This window comes from Diceros bicornis, chromosome 4 (genome assembly GCF_020826845.1).
Source record: "Diceros bicornis minor isolate mBicDic1 chromosome 4, mDicBic1.mat.cur, whole genome shotgun sequence".
NCBI classification, from domain to species: domain Eukaryota; kingdom Metazoa; phylum Chordata; class Mammalia; order Perissodactyla; family Rhinocerotidae; genus Diceros; species Diceros bicornis.
In genome coordinates this window covers 87,720,966-87,745,132 of record NC_080743.1, presented here as the reverse complement: position 1 = coordinate 87,745,132, position 24,167 = coordinate 87,720,966, and the positions used below count along the sequence as shown (strand labels likewise).

Sequence of the window (24,167 nt, the reverse complement as noted above, 5' to 3'; positions counted from 1 at the left end):
TTCTCCTTTCAGAATAATCAATTTCCATAAAGTACAGAACTTGAGCAGATAGTCTGACACCAAGATCCAGTTTCACAAAAATAGAACCTTGGACAGAAGTTTCTCAGTCACAAATTAAGAGCATTTTTCCTCCCTTACAGACCCCAAACTTACTTTTAGTTTCACTTATTCTATCTACTTATCCCTATTTAGACACAACTTAAACCGAAAAATGACCCACTGAATGCTTCCATGTAGAGGCTTTATATGAGCATGGTGGATTCTAGTTATAAATTTATCTGATCCACTGTTGTGTCAGGCAGCCCCCAAAACCACCTCCAGGTTCAATGATTCACTAGGAGGACTCAGGGGACTCAGCACACAGTCGTACTCATAGTAATGATTTATTAAAGCAAAAGGATACAAAGCAAAATCAGCAAAGGGAAAAGGCAGATGGGGCAAAGTCCAGAGGAAACCAGACACAAGCTTCTAAGAATCTCCTCCCAGGGCAGTCCATTGCTGAATTACTCCTCCAGCAATGAGTTATAACAACACGTGTAAAATGTTGTGTATAGCGTCAGGTCATTAGAGATTCAGTACCCAAGGTTTTTCTTGGAGGCTGGTCACATAGGTACGCTCTGCCTACCACGTACCAAAATTCCAGACTCCCAGAGGGAAAGCAGGTGTTCAGCATAAACCACACTGTTTATACAAACAGTTTAGGCACAGTGAGCCACTCTTCTCAGTTCTGCAAATGGTAGGAACCCTCTTAAAACCTAAGCTCCCAGACGCCAGCCAAGGGCCAACCTTGTAAGCAGGCCATTCTAAGGGTATCAGTCTCCAGCCTGCCATGTTAATGTTTTTCTGCACAATTGAGATGTTCTCTTTGGAAATAACATATTTTTGTTTTGTTTTGTTTTTGGCAATCTTTGTTTTCTATCCAAAATGTGTCCCCATTTCCTACTATGTTAACTAAAATTTCCTCTCCTGAGGTTTATATGAGTTTTGTAACTTATCAGCTACTCATGCCTAACTTTTAAAACTCCTTTCCAAGGTACAAATACACTAGATACACTATGGTATGATTAAATTCTGTATCTATTCATAAGTAGAATACCTGGAAGAAAAAATCCTTTTAAGATTTAAAGACAGTAAAAAAACTAATCTTAGCACACTGGAATAAACATCATTTGATGCAATAACACTGAAACAATCAATAACTTAATACTTTTTTAAGAAGGAAAAGAGGGCCAGGCCCGTGGCTTAGCAGTTAAGCGCCCACTCTCCACCACTGGCAGCCCAAGTTCAGATCCCGGGCACGCACTGACGCACCGCTTCTCCGGCCACGCTGAGGCCGCGTCCCACATACAGCAACTAGAAGGATGTGCAACTATGACATACAACTATCTACTGGGGCTTTGGGGAGAAAAAAGGAGGAGGATTGGCAATAGATGTTAGCTCAGAGCCAGTCTTCCTCAGCAAAAAAAAAAAAAAAAGAGGAGGATTAGTATGGATGTTAGCTCAGGGCTGATCTTCCTCGCAAAAAAAAAAAAAAAAGAAGGAAAAGAAAAAAAGTGGGCCTCAGTTCCACTAGATTTCTACATATTACCAGTTAGTACGTACATCTACAAATTAGCTGTTAACATTGTGGGAGTGCTATTCTTTTATAAATCACCCACTAAAAACTAGACAGTAAACCGACGCTTCCTTCTTCTTGAAAGAAGTTAAACTCATGACATTTTAAAAGGAATAGAATATAACCTTGCTGTCCTCCTCCACATTTTTATTTTCAAAAGAGTTAACGCTTCAGACTAAGTATGTTCTATTCAAAGGGTCATATAAAAAATTAACATCACAGGAAATATTTAACTTCAGCTTAAAAAAAAGGAAAGGATTTTAAATATATGTATACAAATTTGTACTTTCTTAATTTTTGGTTATATCAAATTAAACAATGCTGGACTATAAGTGAATTAGTGATTGATCTGCACCCTGAAATAATTGCTGAAATGTCTTCCGCTTTTTCCCTACAATCTCTTCCATTAATGTAAGTCCTGTCCTTAAATAAACTTAATATGAGCTCAGCAGAATGAAGACTACAGAAGCCTTCAAGGAATTTAATCTAACTGAGGAAACAGGAATAACAATAAAAACTGTAAGATGAAAGTATGGATGTTAAATAGTGTGAGGAGTAAATGCAAAAGTTCTAAAAAGAGGGCCAAAAAACCCTTTCTCCTTTAAGATTTACAAGACTCAAAATATATAAAGTGAAAAAAGATAATTAACAAAAAATTGCATGTATGCTTCGTATACATTTTGGTTAACAATACAAATTATATGCATGAAAGAAGGTTTAAAAGGATACACACCAGAACTTTAATGACAGTTGTCTCCAAATAGGAAGGCAGGTTTGGGGTTTGTTTTACTTTTGCTTATGTTCTTTTTTCCCCTGTAAAGAAATATACTGCTCTTGTAATAAGGAAAAATTAATTTTTTTCCTTTCTCTTTAAAGAAATGAAGGAAAAGAATGATAAATAAATGGCTTTTGTTTTTCTTTTTTCTGGTTTAAAGATGAAGCAAGATCTTTGTATTTTGAGAACAAGATCTTGCACTGACCAAGATCATTTTATACTTGGACAAACAGTAATATAAAATACAAACATTTTACACTTGGCCATTCTTCTGTTGGCTTTGTAACCTGTCCCCTTAAAACTTAGTGATCAAAAATAAATAAAATAAAACTAAACACTCCAGGGAAGATCTTCAGTTAGAAACCAGTTAATATGTACCATCACATTAGTCCATCATATTAGTACTAAGTGTCCTTTCACTGAGGTCCTCCTCTCAAGGTAACTTCCTTAGATCATTCTTCACTTCTGTTATTTTCCCAAAGATCCTCCTCCTCAAAGTAAACAGCTTTTTTTCTTTCTTTGTTCACTACAAATAAAAAAATCTACATTTATATTATTGCTAGAAAGATATACACAGAAGACCATGCATTAAGAGAGGCATCTTCGTATACTGGAAAGCACAGTGGGTTAAGAGTAAGTCTTACACTACATTCCAGCTCTGGCTGTGCCACTTATTATACATTATTTAATTTAGTATAAATAAGAGATAAGAGAATTCTTTTGTGGTAGGTTGTCTTAAGATATTTCTCTTTACACAATACCTGCTCACTGTAAAATAAAAAACAATCAAATAATATAGATGTATGTAGAGTTAAAAGTGGAAGTTCCCAAGCATCTCCACTCCCACCACCCACCAAAGAGCCTAAGAAAATACTAATTAGGATGCTTTTTTAATAGACCAGCTGATAACTTATCTGTTTCATTCACAGCTGTCTGGACAAAAGGAACCTCCTCTGAAACGGACTAATAGACTCTGAACACCACTCAGAGATTCTCGAGTTTGAGCTCAACAACGTTACTAGATAGAAATTTGGGTTTTCTCTGTAAGAGAGGGAGCTAATGTGTTGCACATATCACAAAGAGTGACCCAATATTTAGCAACCAGCAGAGCAAACCATGGTAGTCATTACTGCTTTCCATCAAATATTTCTAGCTACCCTCCAGGCACATAGCACAAGTGCACCTTCCCCATCCCTCTGACATGATGTGAGGCCATAGAACTTGCTTTGACCAATGAAATATAAGCATAAGTGATGTATGTCTTTTCTAGCTTTTAAAGTTTCCACTAGTACTTGATTCACCATTCTCTCCCTCTGCAATACCAACTGCTAGCATTCTAGAATGATGGTGGAAAACCATCAGCCTGGGTCTCTGGGTGACAAAAGATGGGCAAACCCCCTCTCCCACCTCCTGCCAAGTGCCCCCACCACACACATACTGATCCACACTGACCAGGTAGTATGAGTGACAAACTTTTGATGTGTTAATCCACTAAGATTGGGGTGAGGGGGAGCTGTTGTTATCAACCCATTAGTCTATCCTAACCAGACAAACCAACTGATTTTAAAGTTAATATTAAAAAAAAGCAAGTAAGAATAGCCAGGAATATTCTGAAAATGAAGAGCATTGAAGAACTAGCCCTACCAGATAGCAGCAACAATAAAGAGCTAATACTTATATAGCACTAACTACATGCCAAACTCTGCTGTAAGCATTTTATATGTATTAACTCATTTAATCCTCATAACAACCCTACTAGATAGGTATTATCATCATCTCCATTTTACAAATAAGGACACTGAATTACAGGGATGTTAAGTAACTTGCCCAAAGTCAAACAGCTAAGGAAGTGGTGAAGATAAGATTCAAAGCAAGGCAGTTTAGCACAAAGGTCTATATTCTTAACCACCACGCTATACTGCACATTCTAAAAGTACTATAATTAAAACAGTGTGATACTGGCACATAATTAGACAGGCAAATCAACAGAACAGAAAATCCAGAAATAGAATCAGATGCACACAGGATTTTAGTATATAAAGGTAGATAAAAGATAGTCTATTCAATAAATGGTTATTTTGAAATCCCCATATCCTTTCTGTGAGCAATTCCAACTCAAGGCATTTATTCTATAGCCAACTAGCACGTTTAAAATGATACATACAGGTTTCCCTCAATATCCGAAAGTTTGCTTTACGCCACTTCACTTTTACGAAGCCGTATATTGGTACCTGTTTTCACTAACCACAAGAAATCCGAAGATTTTTGCTTTTAAGAAAAAAGCAAAAATAGCGTTCAGTATTTGTTTTGCAGCGAGCTGTTATAAAGGCTAAGCAGTCAAGCATATTGTATTTCAAGGCTTCCACATCAGCTGACCAGTCTCACGCTTCAAAATCAAGGCAGGCAAACATAGAAGGAGTAGACATTAGTGACCTGCCTGCCCTGATGGATGCAGATGATGATGAGATGTTAACAGATGATCCTCTTCTTCTCTCTCCTACACCCCAGTCTCCTACACCTCCCACCACCCCAGCCTCCAACAACAGCCTAACACACCATCACCACCACCGCCGCCTCTCAGCCTTCTAGTGTGCTTGCTGTCTTCCCGACGCTCTGAGTGAAACTACACTGTACGTATATTATTTCCACTTTCTATAGGCTGTGTATTTATCATATCATTCATTTATCATATCATGCTTTTACTACATGTTAGTGTTATTTTAGGTTTTATGTGTTATTTGGTATGATTTGGTAGGTTATTTTTTGGGTTTGAAAATACTCAAAATTTTTTCCTATATAAATTAATGGTAATTGCTTCTTCACCTTATACCATTTCAGCTTATGAAAGGTTTCATAGGAACGCTCTACTTTCAGATAGTGGGGGAAATCTATATTAAGGTTTTTCACTGCAGCACTGTTTGAAAACAACCTAATTATATAATTCATCCATACAGTGAAATGCTACACATTCTTTTTTTTTCTTTCTTTCTTTTAAAGCAAGTTCTTTATTTACTAACATGAGAAAATCTCCAAGATAAATTAAGTGAAAAAAGTAAGGTGCAAAAAAGTATACACATGCTTCCATTATATAATATGCTTCCACTGGTCTTAAAAAAAAAAAAAAAAAAAGACTGGGGGATATACATGCATACACACGTGTATATATACATAATATATCTCTGGAAGTATACAGAAGAAACTGGTGATTTGGACTGCCAAAATCAGAGTGGCCAGGAGAAAAGAGGGTGGTAGAAACACATCCATACCATTTGAATTTTGAACCATATAAAGGTACTGTCCATTCAATAAACAAGTGATTTACATTTTAAGAGAAAAAGACTGAGCCATTTAGCAGCTGGGATAAATGCCAAAGGAATATACTGAGTTGTCATGACAAAGAGAAGCTGAGCAGCCATTATACTCCATATACAAGCTGAAACCCAGAAAGCCAGCTGGAAGAAAGGAAAGTTGAACAGATGTACAGAGCAAAAAAGATGCCAAAACCTTGCAGCCCCTGAAAGAGAAAGATGGAGTCTGCAGTCTTAATTTCTAATGGCTTACCAGCTCCAGCTTCCACGAGGCCAGCTGTACAATGATTCTCATCCATGGAGTGTCATGACCCCCAGTGTATCCACATACAACCCTCCCTTCCACCACCTTCTGGAGTTAGCTCCAGTTCACTACTCGTTTTTTTTTTTCTTAAGGCCTCTACAACTAGCTTTTCTATCTACATAAATAAGAAGATATTTTAGGATTATTTCAAAGTGCTCTTTGTGGGGCCTGCCCAGTGGTGCAAGCAGTTAAGAGCGCACGCTCTGCTTCGGCAGCCCAGGGTTCGCAGGTTCAGATCCTGGGCACACACCGACGCACTGCTTGTCAAGCCATGCTGTGGCGGCCTCCCATGTAAAGTGGAGGAAGATGGGCACGGATGTTAGCCCAGGGCCAGTCTTCCTCAGCAAAAAAGAGGAGGATTGGCATTGGATGTTAGCTCAGGGCTGATCTTCCTCACAAAAAGAAAAAAAAAATTAAATCCAAGTGCTCTTTGTGAGAGGAAAGAAAGATTATGATCTACCTAAGTGATGTGATGGAAATATTCAATCAGAATGCTGACACTTGTACCAAAACAAAATAAAACTACACTTATACTTACCCATATATCCAGAAGCACTGAAATCTGGTAATTAAACCCAGGCACAGAATAAGCCTAAATACAATATACTACCTTGTATTAAAGTCTCAAAATTAACTCAGCCTTAACATAAGTGTTTTTAAAACATATTTAGAACTTTTGAAACTTAAGTATATTAACCAATAAAATGTTAGAAAAGCAACTTTAGAAAATAATAATAGCTATAATTTTTTGAGTACCTACCATTCACCACGCACTCTCTGGGAATTTTACATATAATTATTTAATTCTCACAAGTCTATAAGGTAGGTATTATTAGCATGACTATTTTACAAATGAGGAAATAGACACACAGAAAATAAATAACTTGCCCAGGACTATACAATTTCTAAGGTCTCTTAGGGTTCTAAATTTTTTTACACCTATGTCGAGATACCAAAATCATAAATTTAATCCAGGATCTAAACCCACATAGTCTAACAACAGAGTCCCTGCTATTAACAGCATGCTTATAAACGTTTACAGCTCTGACTGATGTTATAAGTGAAAGCGCTCAACTTAGAAAACCCAAATGCTTTAAGAACTGCAAGTGTAAAAAATTTGTTTTTTGGGCCGGCCCCGTGGCTTAGCAGTTAACTGCGTGCGCTCTGCTACTGGCGGCCCGGGTTCGGATCCCGGGCGCACACCAACGCACCGCTTCTCTGGCCATGCTGAGGCCGTGTCCCACATACAGCAACTAGAAGGATGTGCAACTATGACATACAACTATCTACTGGGGTTTTGGGGGAAAAAAAGGAGGAGGATTGGCAATAGATGTTAGCTCAGAGCCGGTCTTCCTCAGCAAAAAGAGGAGGATTAGCATGGATGTTAGCTGAGGGCTGATCTTCCTCACAAAAAAAAAAAAAAAATTGTTTACATCAAGATCAGGAAGCAAACACAAAGTCATTCCTGATAGTTCAGTAATAGCTTAAATATAGTTTTTTAAAGAAATATTTTCCTGGCAATAGTAATTATCTAACTTTCTTTTATTAATATTTCTTTTAAATTCAATTCTAAAAAATATCTGAGAAAGGCACAAAAATAGTACATGAAAGCTAGTCTCTAAATGAACAAAACTAATATTTATTAATCCTTAATAAAGTGAATTATATTTGTTATATTTTGTTTTTCCTTTTATTATATTACCACGAAGGCTTTGGGAAGATGGTGGAGCATTAGGGCAGGATATCTCTTCCCTCTACGTGCAGCACAGAATTGGGAAAATCACAAAACTTAAGCCAAATTCTGCTTCCTACTAGCTATGTGGCCTTAAGGCAGGAGACTTAATCTCTCTCAGCTAAACGCCTTCATCTGTAAAACCAGGAAATATGTATAGTTCCCAGGGTTTTTTTGAGGATTAACTGAGAGAACAAAATAAAGTGTCTGGCACATAAGCACCCAACCTTTTCCCAATGCTACTATGCTAATATTAAAGCATAATGGTTAGGAGCTTAACTTTTAGAGTTAGACATGCCTTATTTTGAGACCTACTTTCATCATTTACTGGCCAAGGAGTAAATGAGATAACACAGCACAGAATTTGGTACTTAAATGCTGAATAATTATATAACTAATACTACCAAAAGCAAAAAATAGGTGCCAACAAAAGACAACTAGAAACTAAACCTAGAAAAATAATAAGTTAGACTCTAATCCTTCTGTGCTCTACTACTAAGCTACATGTCCATGATCGACTTGTTTCATCTCTCTAGGCATTAGCCTACCCATCTGTAACAGAATACATGATTTCTAAGGTTTCTTCCAGTTCTAAATTTTTATGCCTATGTCTGTCTGGCTACCAAAATCATAAATTTTACCTTAAAACAACCAACACTCTCACACACATACACACACTGACCCTCAGGAAAAAGAAACACAAACCAGTAGGAGACAGAAATTTAGAAATTCAGAGAAATGGCCAAAAACAGCATGCTCTACAACTTCAGTTGAAGATTTTATAAGAAACATGTTAATACCAAATACTTTAAATGAGAAAAAAATTATTTTAAAAAGGGACGCCAAACAATAATGAAAAATAGCGTTAAATTTATAGTTGCTACAAAAAACTGAAACACTTATCAGGCGTTTTGAGTACCTGCCTAGCTCACAATGGCTCTCCCTAAACGTCCTTCACACATAGTGGTAGGCTCACAGGAGCCAAATACATCCTAGGTCAGTGGTTCCCAACCAGGGGTGATTTTATCCCCAAGGGGATTTTGGCAATACCTACAGATATTTTTTGATTGTCACCAGTGAGTGAGATTAGAAGGTGAGTGCTATTGGCATTTAGTTGGTAGGGGCCAGAGTTGCTGCTAAACATCCTACCATGCACAGGACAGCCCCACAACAAAGAATCATTCAGCCTAAAATGTCAGTATTACAGAGGTTGACAAACCCTGTTATAGGTGATCTGACCACCAATCACAGTGACTCTCCTGGGAAATGGAACTGAGACTAAGAAATTAAAGTTCAATATAGACTGTCCTCTTGATCAGAGCAGAGATTTTAAAAAGAAAATGGGAAGTGCGATACGAATTGAACATCTAAGAGCGAAGAATAAAGTAAGCAAACAGAAGCCAAAACGAGACATAAAATAAATATTGCCTGAGTTTCTAGCAGCCTTCCACTTCCTGTTTCTAGGCCGGCCTAACTGCATTCCTGTCCTTGAGCCTCCACTACCTCCAGATAAATTTTCTGTGTATTACATAATCTAGAGTTGGTCTCTATTACTTGTAACCAAGAGTCCTACTCACACATATTACCCACAGAAAACTGCTAAGGTAGAAGAATCATCTACAGCAGAGTACATAATAGTTCAACACAAGCAAATCTCAAATAAATTTGGTGCAATTCTACAATAATGAAAAACCAAAGGTGAGGCATAGAAAAAAGATCAATAAGCACTAATCTTAAAAATAAGGACATCAGAGGAAATAGAAAAGGCAAATAATGTGGAAACCAGGGAAATAGTCAAAATTTCCTAAATAGAAGGACAATCAAAATCCAAAGATATAGGTGATAAATTATGTAAAGACTCAGAAATAATCCTTTAAGACAGACTTCTCAAACATTTCTCTATCAAGCTCTTAAGCTTTAAGAGGAAGAATTTTATACAACTCAATAGCACAAAAACAAATCAATTACAAAATGGACAGAGGAACTGACCATTATTCCTTTGGAATAATGTAGACATTATTCCAAAGAAGACATACAAATGGCAACAAGTACATGAAAAGGCACTCAATATCACTAATCATCAGGGAAATGAAAATCAAAACCACAATGAGATATCACTTCACACCTGTTAGAATGGCTACCATCAAGAAGACAAGAGATAACTGTTGGCTAGGATGTGGAGAAAAGACAACCCTTCTGCGCTGTTGGTGGGAATGTAAATTGGTACAGCCACTACAGAAAACAGTATGGAGGTTCATCAAAAAATTAAATATAGAACTATCATATGATCCAGCAATCCCACTTCCGGGTTTATATCCAAAGGAAACGAAAACAGGATCCCAAAGAGATATCTGCACTCCCATGTTCACTAGCATTATTCACAACAGCCAAGATATGGACACAACCTAAGTGTCCATCAACAGATAAATGGATAAAGAAGATGTAGTATATATATACAATGGAGTATTATTCAGCCATGAGGAAGAAGGAAATCTTGCCCTTTGAGACAACTTGGATGAACACTGAAGGCATTATGTTAAGTGAAATAAGTCAGAGAGAGAAAGACAAATACTATAACAATATCACTTATATGTGGAATCTAAAAAAGCTGAACTCAGAGAAACAAGAGAGTAGAGTGGTGGTTAACAAGGGCTAGGGAGTGGGGGAAATGGGGAGATATTGTTCAAAGGGTCCAAACTTCCAGTTATAAGATTAACAGGTTTAGGGGTTCCAATGTACAGCATGGTGATTATAACTAATAATACTATATACTTGAAAGTTGCTACAAGAGTAGATCTTAAATGTTCTCACCACAAAAAAAGAAATGGTAATTATGTGACCTGATGGAGGTGTTAGCTAATGCTATGGTGGTAATCACGTTACAATATACAAATGTATCAAATCAACAGTTGTACATCTTAAACTTACACAATGTTATATGTCAATTGTATCTCAATAAAGCTGGAGAAGAGAGGAAGAATTTTTTGCGTGTGCGAGGAGGACTAGCCCTGAGCTAACATCCGTTGCCAATCCTCTTTTTGCTGAGGAAGACTGGCCCTGGGCTAACATCTGTGCCCATCTTCCTCGACTTTATATGGGACGCCGCCACAGCATGGTTTGGCAAGTGGTGCGTCAGTCCGCGCCCAGGATCAGAACCTGCAAACCCCGGGCCACGGAAGCGGAGTGAGGGAACTCAACTGCTGCCCCACCGGGCTGCCTGAGAGGCAGAATTTTAGAGTATAAAAAGAAAAAGATTTTATACGCTGCCAAGAAGAAAGAAGAAATAAATATATAAATATAAAAGGACATGCACGACCTCAGACTTGAGAAAGAAACAGCTTGGTAGAAAATCTGCACAGAGCTGACGCCATCTTGACACAGCCCATGGCCAAGATGACTTTTTGCTTTGAAGACAGTTAATACAAGAAATAGAAAACTTGAAATAATTAGATCAAAGAGCTTACAAACACATTAGAACTTTTCCAAACAGCAGGGTTAACGACAGAACAAAAGAAAAGAGAGAATGAAACATATAGTGACATAAGCTTTCATAAGGTTTTCATTCTAAGACTTAAAAGTCCAATTGAGCTAAAAATAGAGCTATAAAAGGAAAAACATACCCCGGATAACGAAGCGAAATTTAAAGTAACTTTTTACCAATCAGTAACTGCAAAGAAAACTCAGGTTAGTTCAAAGCACCTTTATAGACTAACCTCTGCATTGTAACATGCCAGGTATAATATCCCTACGTGAACAATGAAGAAACTACTTTCTCCCTACTTACTAAATGTATCAACTCATTTAAATATTTACTGGGTTCAGCTTTGTGCCTGTCACTGTTAAAGGTACAAGAATCTTGGTGGTGAACAAGATCAAGTTCCTGCTCTCATAGAGCTTACCATTTAAAGCAGCACTGTCCTGGGCCGGCCCCGTGGCTTAGCGGTTGAGTGCATGCGCTCTGCTACTGGCAGCCAGGGTTTGGATCCCAGGCACGCACCCACGCACTCCTTCTCCGGCCATGCCGAGGCCTCGTGCCACATACAGCAACTAGAAGGATGTGCAACTATGACATACAATTATCTACTGGGGCTTTAGGGGAAAAAAAGGAGGATTGCCAATAGATGTTAGCTCAGAGCCAGTCTTCCTCGGCAAAAAGAGGGGGATTAGTGTGGATGTTAGCTCAGGGCTGATCTTCTTCACAAAAAAAAAAAAAAATTTTTTTTAATTTCTAAAATTAATTTTAATCTATTTTATTTAATCTGATATGTCTAAAACATTATCATGTCAACATGTAATCAATATAAAAATATTAAGGCGATATTTTACGTTCATTTTTTCATGCTACGTTTTGAAATACAACGTGTATTTTAACACAGCTCTTCTATATTAGGACAAAGGACATTTACTCATTAGCCACATGTGGGTAGTAGCTGCCACACTGGACAGTGCCAACCAAGGAAGGGAGATAGACAGGGGCTACTAATTTCTTTCATTTCAAATCTTGTCATATTCTTTGACTGTTTAACTGTCTGCATGTATTTCTCTGATAAAAATAACCAAAGAGAGTTTTCTGGTCAGAGCAAATAGCAACTGCAAGCATCTATTTTATGCAAAACTAGAAACAACCTATTATCAACATGAAAAATTCTGAATAAACTGTGGTATAATTATACAATGGAATACTGAACTATATTATTTCAACATGGATATATCTCAAAAACATACAATATAGAAAAAAAGAAAGTTGCAAGATGATACATTTGGTATAGAATTTACGTAACTCTTTCAAACATACAAAGCTACCAACTGTGACATACACACACACTACTGATAATTATAAGCGGAATAAAATGCAACTTACTGGGAGGGGAAGGATAAACACCATCAGGGTAGTATTAACCTCAGGGGAGGAAGAGAGAAGAATGGGCTTGAGAAGGTCTGCAAAGGGTATTCAACTGTCTCTATAATGTTTTCTTTCTTTTTTTAAAAATGTGACAAAATATTAACATTTGTTAAATCTGGTGAGTATTTAGATGTGCTTTTATGTTATTTGCTGTACTTTTCTGTACGTTGGAAATATTTCCTTTTAAAAATATGCTTTCTAGGGCCGGCCCCGTGGCTTAGCGGTTAAGTGCGCGCCCTCCACCGCTGGCGGCCCGGGTTCGGATCCTGGGCGCGCACCAACGCACCGCTTCTCCCGCCATGCTGAGGCCGCGTCCCACGTACAGCAACTAGAAGGATGTACAGCTATGACATACAACTATCTACTGGGGCTTTGGGGGCAAAAATAAATAAATAAAATCTTTAAAAAAAATATATATGCTTTCTTCACATACTAAGAATAGACTTTAGAGTTTACTGCTATCAGAAACTTAACTTCTGATGAATGAACATTTTTATAAAAGAAAATATTCTTTCTTGAGACCTCCTTAAAGTTAAATATCAGTTTCACTGAATTAATCACGCCACACTGAATCTGGTCATAGAGTTAGTTGATGGGTTATCAGCAGAGTTATACAAATATATTGATTCAAAAGCTAAACACAAGTCCAGATGCCATCTGCAGAGAATCTGGAACTCCTCTACAGTGTCCACAGAATATGTCTTTTCTCAAAGCTAAAAGGTTTACATTTACCAAAATCTATGCTCAGAGGTCTCAACTACTGATGTAGCACCGTGATTATGAAGTCAACATTAGGAAAGTATTTACCAAACTTAACATTCCCCTCAGTGCAAAAACATAAATTAATCAGTAATTGTACTATTCTAGATGCTAACCACCAATAATGACATTTCTTTACGCAAAATGTGGAGAAATAACAATTTCACTAGTTGCCCTATTAAAATACAATATACCAGCAAATTTCTCTGAAGATACATTTCTAATATATAAAATATACGTGTATATACATTTCTGTTATATACATACACTTCAGATATATGTACTATTTAGACTTTTGATATTTTATAGAAATCAAATGGACAAAACAGGTGTTGTTACTACTACTAATAACAGCCAGAATTAATTAATAAATAAGGATAGATGAACTCACCCCCTGCAACCGACCTCTACCACGCCTCCTCCAACCAAATGCCTTATAGTATATTATGTATCACGGTACTCTGATCAGGGTGGATAGCAGTAACAGCTTAAACACTCCTTCAGAACAATCCTTATTAAAAAAAGCTCTCTTGGAATATCAATTTTAAGAAGATAAAAATGTTGGTAGAAAATCACTACTACAGAAAACATGACTGCCTACCTAAAAAGAGAATTAAAGGAAAAATTATTAGATGCAATACGACTATAGTAAGGCAACCAGACCCAAGACTAACAGACAAAATCACTAGCCTTCTGGTGGCACAGTGGTTAAGTGTGCGCTCGCCATTTCAGCAACCCAAGGTTCGCCGGTTCAGATCCTGGGCGGGCGTGTACCGATGCACCGCTTGTCAAGCCATGCTGTGGCAGTGTCCCATATAAAGTAGAGGAAGATGGGCACGGATGTTAGCCCAGGGCCATTCTTCCTCAGCAAAAAAGAGGAGGATTAGCTCAGGGCTGATCTTCCTCCCAGAAAAAAAAAAAATCACTAGTCTTCCTACATAGTAGCAATAAGCAATTAGGAAATATAATGCAGAAAGACTACAATTACAACAAAAATTATAAAATGTCCATGAATAAGCCTAATAAGAAATGTCCAAAAACAATATGAAGAAAATGAAAAATCTTTTACTTAAGGACATAAAAGATGACCTAGACTGGCAAAGGGATACCATGTTCTTAGATGTAAGGACACAATAATGCAACAGTGTCAATTCACCTCCAAATTAACCTATAATTTAACATAACCACTATCAAATCTCATCAAGATTTCTAAATCTGATCTTTGGAAGATACAATATGCAATAACATCCAAATAAATTTTGAAAAAGAAGACAATAATGGGGAGCTACCCAGAAAAACATATACACTTAAAGCTTATAATTAAACTATAATTAAAATAATATGTTAACGTGCAGGAAGAGAAAGATCAACGGACCCATGGAGAGAGTTTTAAAAAGATCTGTGTACATCTGAGAATTTAATATATGAGAAATATGACTCTTCAAAACAGTGGGAATTGATGAACTATTCACTAATTAGTATTAGTACAATAGAAAAACATTATTTCCAACCTCAAATAAATACATAAATATATAAATTTTAGATAGGTTCAAGTTGGTAATATAAGTGAAAAAAATACCAAAAGAAAAAAACAGGACATCTTTTTTAATAATCTTGTAAACAAATATTCATCAATAAGAAAATGGTTAGTATCTAAACAAAATGGCTAAAATATAGATCTAGAGCATGGAACACTATAAAGCTGTTGAAAAGGAGAAATCTACATATACTGGCACAGAAAAAAAATTTTAAGATATTAAGCCAAAAAAATTTAAAAGAAAAAAATTCATATAATGCCATTTACTTTCGTAAAAAATATGAAGATGTACTTCAACGTAAAAAATCAGTACAGAAGCATATAGACTAGACATGAAAGTCCCCTTTGATATTCCTACCCACGATCCATATTCTTTTATTAGAGGAAACTACTGTTTATCGTTTATATATTTTCCCAAAACTTTCTATGTATTTACATATATATGAGGTACATATTAATACTTTGGGGAGAAAAAAGGGAAAAAAAGGAGGATTGGCAACAGATGTTAGCTCAGGGCTGATCTTCCTCATAAAAAAAAAAAAAGAGAGAGAGAGAGAAAGAGATGAGGCCAAAGCAAAAAGACATCATCTCTTCCTGCCACCAAAAGATGGTAAAAGACAGAGGACACTTTCATGTGGACACTAGACTTGGAATAAATGGAGTTTTGAACCAGTTTTAAGAACCGAGTCAATACATTATGTTTTCTGACACAACTGACAATGTTTGAATCACCTTTAATCCATTACTCTTCTTAATCTCACATTACCAATGGTTCTCCAAGTGTGGGCCCCAACCAGCAGCACCAGCAACACTTGGAAATTTGTCAGAAATGCAAATTCTCGAATCCCATCTCAGACCTGAATCAGAAACTTGGGAGTTGGGACCCAGCAATTTGTATTTTAACCAGCTCTCCACACTAAAGTTTGAGAACAACTGTTCTATATGTTTTAGTGAAGTATCTACAGTGAAACTCCAAATTCACCTATTCCAGAAGAAATCTGTTAAGACTGATGAGGTTAACATTCTTCTTTTTTGTTTTTTTGTGAGGAAGATCAGCCCTGAGCTAACATCTGTGCTAATCCTCCTCTTTTTGCTGAGGAAGACCAGCTCTGAGCTAACATCTATTGCCAATCATCCTCCTTTTTTCCCCCAAAGCCCCAGTAGATAGTTGTATGTCATAGTTGCACATTCTTCTAGTTGCTGTATGTGGGACGCGGCCTCAGCATGGCCGGAGAAGCAGTGCGTCGGTGCGCACCTGGGATCCGAACCCGGGCCGCCAGTAGCAGAGCACGCGCACTTAACCGCTAAGCCACGGGGCCGGCCTGAGGTTAACATTCCTAAGTATTCTGAAATCTCATGTGTGAAGTATATGAGAAAAAGCCCAATTTGATCACAAAATCAAGAATATAAAAGTCCTACTAAAACATGCTTTTAACAAGATACTTTATAACCAGAGGTAAAAATAATACACAGAGACACAAAAAGGTCTTAAAAGATGTTGGATGAAGGTTATAATACAAAAAGTCATTAAATATTAACCAGCAAACAAACGTGCCAGCCTAGAATGAGGTCTCTATCTAAACTTTACATTTGCATTGGCCTGTGTTTCTGGTTCAACTTCTCCAAAGGAAGAAAAAACATCCTTACAAAAAGAGTGAGTGAAATAGAACCATGGGCTGTGTGTCCTCTGACTGACACCCAGTTCCTAAATCAAATTGTCCTAAGAGGTTAACATTTACCTTCAGAGGAAGGTAGGCCTAATGTGATTTCAGATTCTCCTATGATTTCAGATCCACCAAATTTCCCTACCTGTTTGCTGCTTTCTAAAAGTCCTTTAATAATCAAGAGTCACTTGAGGGAAATACAGAGACTCAGAGAAAATAGACAAAAGGTAAATGCTAAGACAATTCTACACTTTTAGCACATCATGATAACAATAGCAGTGTTTCAGATAGCTTACAAAACATTTTCACATACTACTCATATAATCTTCACAACCATCTTGAAGCAAATAACAATGAGAACAAAACTGCTAATTTTTGAGTACTTAGTGCCTGGCACTTTGTTAAGAGCCTTACATAATTTTATTATTTAATTCAACAATCTGCTGAGGTTGGAATTGTAAACCACTTACTAATCTCAAACATAAGGCAGGATTTGAATCCAATTCTATCTAATTCTAAAACCGATGTTCTCTAACTCTCTACACTATGGCAAGATTTGGAAACAGAGGCTTGAGTTTCAGTCCCATAATTTAACAACTATGTGACCTTGGGAAGTCACTTAATTCTCTTAACTCTTCTTCATCTATAAAATGGGACGATTAATACCTGCTTCCACCTATTTCAGAGTAGTTGTAAAGATCAAATGACATAAAGGACATAAAAGGTCTTCATAAACTTTAAAAAGACTAGACAAATGTAAATTATCATCGTAGTCATTCCCAATTTTGATACAGAAAGGGAGCGGATATGAAAAACAACATAGAATGGGGGTTGGAGAGGGAAAGATGTTGGTTTTTCTTTTGTTTGGCTTTTTTCTTTTTAAAGCATGCTGAAGATCCTTAAGGAGACACTTCAGATTTCACAATTTACCTGGGACCTTACTGTCAATTAGGCTGTGATAACAGAATCTGTACCACAACTTATTTTGTCACTTTGCTAAAAATACAGACACAGCTATATATCTGTAACTTAGGCAGATTTGGAGGTTAATAAAAATCTAACAGCTGACTTTTTAAAAGTTTAGTTCTCATTAGAATCAGCGACCACTACACTAGGTCACCATAATTAAAATTCCCTTTGCAGAAGCCTGCCTGTTCTTTTCTACAGTATCATTTTCAACCTGGGGTGCCCACATTTTTCATTTTGCCAAGATTAAAACATGAACTATAGATCCATGTTTTAAAAGAAGATAAATTAGACCACTTAAAATGATAAGTTTAAGGGAAAATTTTTGTTATTCAAAACTTCACAATTTAAGGTTAATTTTTAATAGTATTTTCGGCAAATGAGTGAAAGAAGGAAGTAAAATTGAAATCACTCAACTGTTGTGAGGTATGTCAGATATTAAAAAGACATGTAATATTCAACCCTAGACTACTAGTCACAAAACATCAACTCACCAAAAAGGTCCAATAGCAGAGTTCAGACAAGTCACACAGCACTCACCCCTTTCATACCAAAAACAGCCCTCTTATTTTTATTCCTTCTAAATTACATTCACAAAAATCACTTTTGGCAAGGCATATTACTATAACAATTTACCCACATACTAACGATAAAAAAATACCATTCTCATTTTCAATGAGAAAATACCATTTCTTATTTCTACAGAAGAAAACTCATGGATTCTGATAAACCATTTCTATAACATATGCACATTTTTACTGATTAACTACTTACAATATTTGATGTACATTTAAACCTACATGTGAACTCAACAGCCTGTCAGACCTAACTTTCATACATGAAATTATGTGCTAATATCTCAACACTGAAACTCAAAACAGCGATTTGTAGACTAGTTCTAGGATCCAGATTTTTTTTTTAATGTCAAATGATAGGTCCACTGAGGAGCTTTTGAATCTAATTCATTTATTCATTCAATTCAGAATCGACTACGTTTCTTTTTTAATTTTTTTTTTTCCCCCAAAGCCCCAGTAGATAGTTGCATGTCATAGCTGCACATCCTTCTAGTTGCTGTATGTGGGACGCGGCCTCAGTATGGCCGGACAAGCAGTGCGTCGGTGCGCGCCCGGGATCCGGGCCCAGGCCGCCAGCAGCGGAGCGCGCGCACTTAACCGCTAAGCCACGGGGCCGGTCCAGAATCGACTACATGTTTCTAAACAGAGATCTCAACTAGGGGCAATTTTGCCCCCTAGCGGACATTGAGTAACGTCTGGAAACATTTCTGGTTGTCACAACTGGGGGAGAGGGATGCCAGAAAGGGGTGCTACTGGCATCTAGTGAATAAAGGCCAGGAATACTGCTAAACATCTGACAAAGCATAGGACAGCCCCCTACAATAAAGAATTATCCACTCCAAAATGTCAATACTGCTAAGGTTGAGAAACTCTGATCTAGAAAAGTTTATAAACACCCATCTGTCTAGAAACAGCACTCGCTTCATCTTTGTTTCCTATATTATTTGCTAATTCCATTCTTTTCATACTGGTCTTTGGCAACAAACTTACCGTATTTCCATCCTTTCGATCAGCGTTTAACTTGCAAACTTGTCAACAGAATAATCACCACCTCAGCCAATTTTGAAACCTTACAGTCTTTGACTCATTCTTATTTTTAATAATAATAATAATAGTAGTAGTAGTAGTAGTAGTGGCAGCAGCTAACACATATTTAGTTCTTTCTATGTGCCAGGCACTATTCTAAGTGCCCTGCATATATTAACTCATTTAATCAAGGTACTATTATTACTAGGTACTCTTATTATCCCCATTTTACAAATGGAGAATCCAAGGCACAACAAGGGTAAATAACTTGCCCAAGGTCACACAGATAACAAGCAGCCAAGCTAGGTTTCAAAGCCAGACAGGATGGCTCCAGAGTTTACGCCTTTAATAAATATTCCAAAGTGATCTTTTTTCATCCTCTATATCGAATCATGAAGCCCTTTAAGTTCCACAAGGACAGGGACTCTTGTCATGTTCACAGCAAGATCCCCAGAACCTAACAGGTGCTCAAAATACTTTTGTGCGTGTACGTGAGGAAGATCCCTGAGCTAACATCCAATGCCAATCCTCCTCTTTTTCGCTGAGGAAATTGGCCCTGGGCTAACATCCGTGCTCATCTTCTTCCACTTTACATGGGACACCGCCACAGCATGGCTTGACAAGTGGTGCGCCAGTGTGCGCCCAGGATCCGAACTGGTGAACCCCGGGCCGCCAAAGCAGAGCGCCAGCACTTAACCACTGCACCACCAGGCCAGCCCCTCAAAATACTTTTGTTTGTTGAATGAATGAACTATCCCTAGAATTTACCCCTCCTATTTCCACTGCCTCCACTCAAGGCCAGTCTTTCAGCATTTCATTCTTGGGGTTTGTTGACGTATCCTATAAACTAGCCAATGAGGTAAACTGATACAAATTCCTCTGCCACATTTTCCATAACTCAGAACCATCCAATGCATTCAAAGTTTTCTTCCCACTGCTTCTCAATTAGAATCATAAAATCTTAGAGTCAGAAGGTACCTTAGAGATAATCCAGTCCAACATTTTAAAGATAAAGAAACCCAAAGACAGTCCAAAGATAGTAAGTGACTAAATCACCCAACCAAGCAGAGCCAGGACCAGAACTTGATTCTTGCCTTTTTTGCTCTAGGATTCACTCCTGGCGGATTTGCTTCACTCCTAACAGATGTCACCTCACTATCCCATCAACAAATCATGTTCATTCCCACTGTTCATGCTCAAGTTGTTTCTCCTGCCCAGCCTGCCCTCTTTTTCTTGCTCCACAGATCCAAATCCTATCTATCCTTCAAAATCTCTTCCTATTCCATTCTTCACGACTTCCTCCTCTGAAAATCTTATGTCCTGAATAAGATGCTAGAGGAAAAGATCACCGTTGACTAATGGGCCAAGTTTAATGCATACTAACACTTCCTACAAAGCAAAGCTACTTGGATGATTTCTTCCCTGAAAACTATTCACTCATTCTTTCCTCCTGTGTTTTAGGAAGTGATGTCAATAAAGATCAACTCACATAGCACCTTCATAAAATGTTCATATACCAGGAAGAGAAGCTCATTCACATCTTTAATAGTAGACATGCAACGCCTGAATGGCCCCAAATCAGTTATATCTCCTCATTAAGAAACAACTCAGCTTATTCACAAAGTCCAAGCCCAGAACTCTCTGATACAACTCACCTAGCAGCCACAGTTCCTTGGTTCATCTCTTTCTCTGCATACTACCATCTATCATTATTCCCTCTAAAACTCCATTTCTAAAGAATAGTTCACACTTCTTTTTCTTACTCCTCTTCCCCACACTGTGCAGTATACAACACCCTGTCTCTTTTATCCTTTATTATTTTCTATATGCCTCTTCAGTGAAACTCCAGTTTGCCACCTCTCATCCAACCTCAACTATTCATATCCAGTCCTTTATACAGAAGTCCCATCTATCTTTTCAGCCTCTCTCAGGTCTTAGGGCATCTCAACCCCATGAAGGTCAATCTCATTTTTCCCCCTTCTCCACTCTTCCTTCCTCTAGAAAAGTGGTCTCAAAAGTGGTGTGGGTGCAGCTCAGAGAAACTGCAAAAGGATCCATTGGGCTGCAGGAAATAAAAATATATTAGAACTGTTTTTTTTTTTTTTTGTGAGGAAGATCAGCCCTGAGCTAACATCCATGCTAATCCTCCTCTTTTTGCTGAGGAAGACAAGCTCTGAGCTAACATCTATTGCCAATCCTCCTTTTTTTTTTCCCCCAAAGCCCCAGTAGATAGTTGTATGTCATAGTTGCACATCATTCTAGTTGCTGTATGTGGGAAGCTGCCTCAGCATGGCCGGAGAAGCGGTGTGTCAGTGCGCGGCCAGTAGCATAGTGCACGCACTTAACCGCTAAGCCACGGGGCCGGCCCTAGAACTCTTATTATACTTATTTTTTCATCTCATCCTTTCTTAAATTCTATTTCTGTGTACACTTATAAGTTACATACCATATTAGTACAGTAGGAGTGATAATTAATAAAGACAAATTCTTGGAGTATATGTTCTTTTACCAATAACAGTGTATGATCAAAAGAGTTTGGAGAAAAACATTCTAAAAATACCTTGATAATGAGGCCAAATAGGTTGCAGACTATATAGAGAATGTATGTATTTAGGTATGTATGCATGCATGCACATATACGGTAGAAAGAAAAACGTCAGTTCATACTCAAAGTCCTAACCATGCCCACCAACCTCTACCCTCTGCCAGCCATCTCAGAATTGTGTCCTACTCAGAAGACTAGAACAGAGGATGGTTTGGCAAAGTCCTTCATTTCCAGTTTGCGGAAAAAAAAAAAAAAATCAAAAGTGCTGAGATACCTTATCTTTCCCATAGAAGTTATTTCAGGACACTGTTCACTATCCTGGCACTGCTTATCGCCTTATACATATACTTTATACGCCACTATCTCCTGAGATTCAGTTCCTATTTCCCAGTCTCTTAAGGCACAACTCATGTTTCCTTCGCTAATGACCGATTTATACAAACCCCTCCGGGATTGGGCTCACACCTCCCTTCATCCTTCCCTCCTCTGGGGATACTGTCCACAGTATCCCTAAGCCGCACAGTCCCGTCCCAGGGTAGAGGACAGTCCATCCACAGTCCCTAAGACCACTTCTCTTTCCTCCTCCGCCCCCGGGAGCTGCCAGCCAGGCTGGAGACGGGAGGGGGGAGGGGTGTGACTCGTCTCCCGTGACTGGCCCAGATGGCAGCAGATTCCGCCCCCACTCCCAGGCACCCCTCCACCCCCGACCCCCTAGGGCTGCCTGTCTGCTTCCCACCCCGCCCCGACCCCACCCCTGGCCTCCCTCACGTCCTCACCCCGGCTCCTGGACACACTCACCATGCTGGGTAAAGATATTGAAGCCGGCCTCCGTGGTGCGTCCCGCCAGGTCCCGCCTGCGGCCGGAGGGCCTGGCTGCACTGCTGCCCCGGATCCCGCGGGGTTGCGGCTGCTGAAGCCCCGGAGCCTCCCCGACGCGGCCCACCTGCTGCCCCATCCCTGCGCTCGCGTACTCCCGCGCCCCCGCCGACCCCTGGTCACATTCCTCCTCGGCTCCGGCCTCGGCTCTTGGCGCTGCTCCGGCCTCTCCTTCCCAGTCCAGGCCCCGGCCCTGAGCGGCCGGGCCGCCGGAGGCTCCGCACCCGGTCTCCTCACAGCAGCCGCCGCGCCGCCTCTCCGCGACTCACAGATTCTCCCCTTCCCTCCCCCTCCCGCGGCTCCGCGCCCCCAACGCTGCCGCTGCCACTGCCGCCGCCGCCTCCGCCGCCGCCATCTTTAAACCACCGAGCGCTGGGAGAGCGTGGGACAGAGCGCCGCCCGCCCCCCACCCGACCAGTCACCTCCGCTGCTCAGGGGGAGGGCGCCCCGCGGCCCCGCCCCCGGCCCCGCCCCGCCCGCGCCGCCCCGCCTTCTCGCAGGGTGGGTCCCCCAGCGCCCACCTCATCTGCACGTCTACCTCTGCTTCAGGTCTTTCGGCGCCTCTGTGTCTTCGCCGCGCCTCGGCCTCCCAAGTCTGGATCCGCTTTAGCCGACCCATCCCACGTTCGGCTCCACATGCTACCGCCTTTTGGGGTTGGTCCGTCTAAAGCCTTCTGTGTCCCACCTCCACCTGTCAAATCAATCAGTCGACCTGAACGCCCCAGGTGCACAGCTCATTAGCAGGCACAGTTGGGACGGAAAAGCACAAGGCATTTGGTGCTTGTCATCCAGGTGAGGATCCCTAAAATGCCCAGGAGAATCCCTTTAAACACCCTTGTCAGCGGCCTAGAGTTAAAATTAAAATTATACAGAATTTACATGAAGATGGTAAAAAGTTATATTATTATTTCATTGTAATTTTTTGAAATTATTTCATGATGTTAAATTGCATTCGCTTTGATTGTCTGCACTCTACAGTCTCATTGGAGAAGCAGTTGTGGCCCCATTCCTCATATTATATTACCATGAATTCCTCTTGAACTTTTACAGCATCTAACCACATGTGTGTTTCTGTTACCCTTACAATGCTTGACAGTATGTAAAGCTAATCTTCCTACTGGCAGGCTTTATATACCGAGCACGTGGTCAGGTCTTTTGATGTCAAAGGAGAAAAAAAATCTTTGAACCTGTTTCTGAGTCAGAACTTACTCATCTTTAACTTATATTGTCTAAAGAGTGACTCAAGCAGAAGAGAAATGTTTTTTATACATGCAAACACATATATATGTATAAATTTCCACTTATCCCCCCACTGCACATTCTTGCATCTTAATATTGATCCAGTTTTTTAAATTCTCAAAGAACTTGATAATTATCCTCCTGCTATTCCTTTGGCTTTCCTCTTTCCTTTATAAAAAGTATTAGTTATTGGAGGTACCATACTGAAAATTTGCTTTAAATTAAAGAAGAGAGGATGGGAGCCATTACCAAGAAGCAGCAAAACAACCACAGGGATAGGTTTAGGGGGGAAAGGTGGACACAGTTCTCCTTTGCGTGTCTTTCATAGAACCAGGCTGACTTT

At 39.1% G+C, this 24,167-nt stretch overlaps 1 protein-coding gene across 5 annotated transcripts in view; it reads right to left on the bottom strand.

Annotated features, from left to right (window-relative positions):
• ABL2 (ABL proto-oncogene 2, non-receptor tyrosine kinase) overlaps positions 1-22,880 on the bottom strand; it is a 114,318-nt gene extending 91,438 nt beyond the window's left edge. For 2 of the 5 annotated variants that reach the window (XM_058539970.1, XM_058539972.1), the window contains exon 1: positions 22,508-22,878. In XM_058539970.1, coding sequence (XP_058395953.1) covers positions 22,508-22,664 — 157 coding nt within the window. In that variant the 5' untranslated portion in view covers positions 22,665-22,878. Of the gene's footprint in view, positions 1-22,507 lie in introns of all 5 variants that reach the window. The other 3 variants (XM_058539969.1, XM_058539967.1, XM_058539973.1) reach the window with 3 other exon arrangements.
• Between the last annotated feature and the right edge of the window lie 1,287 nt (positions 22,881-24,167).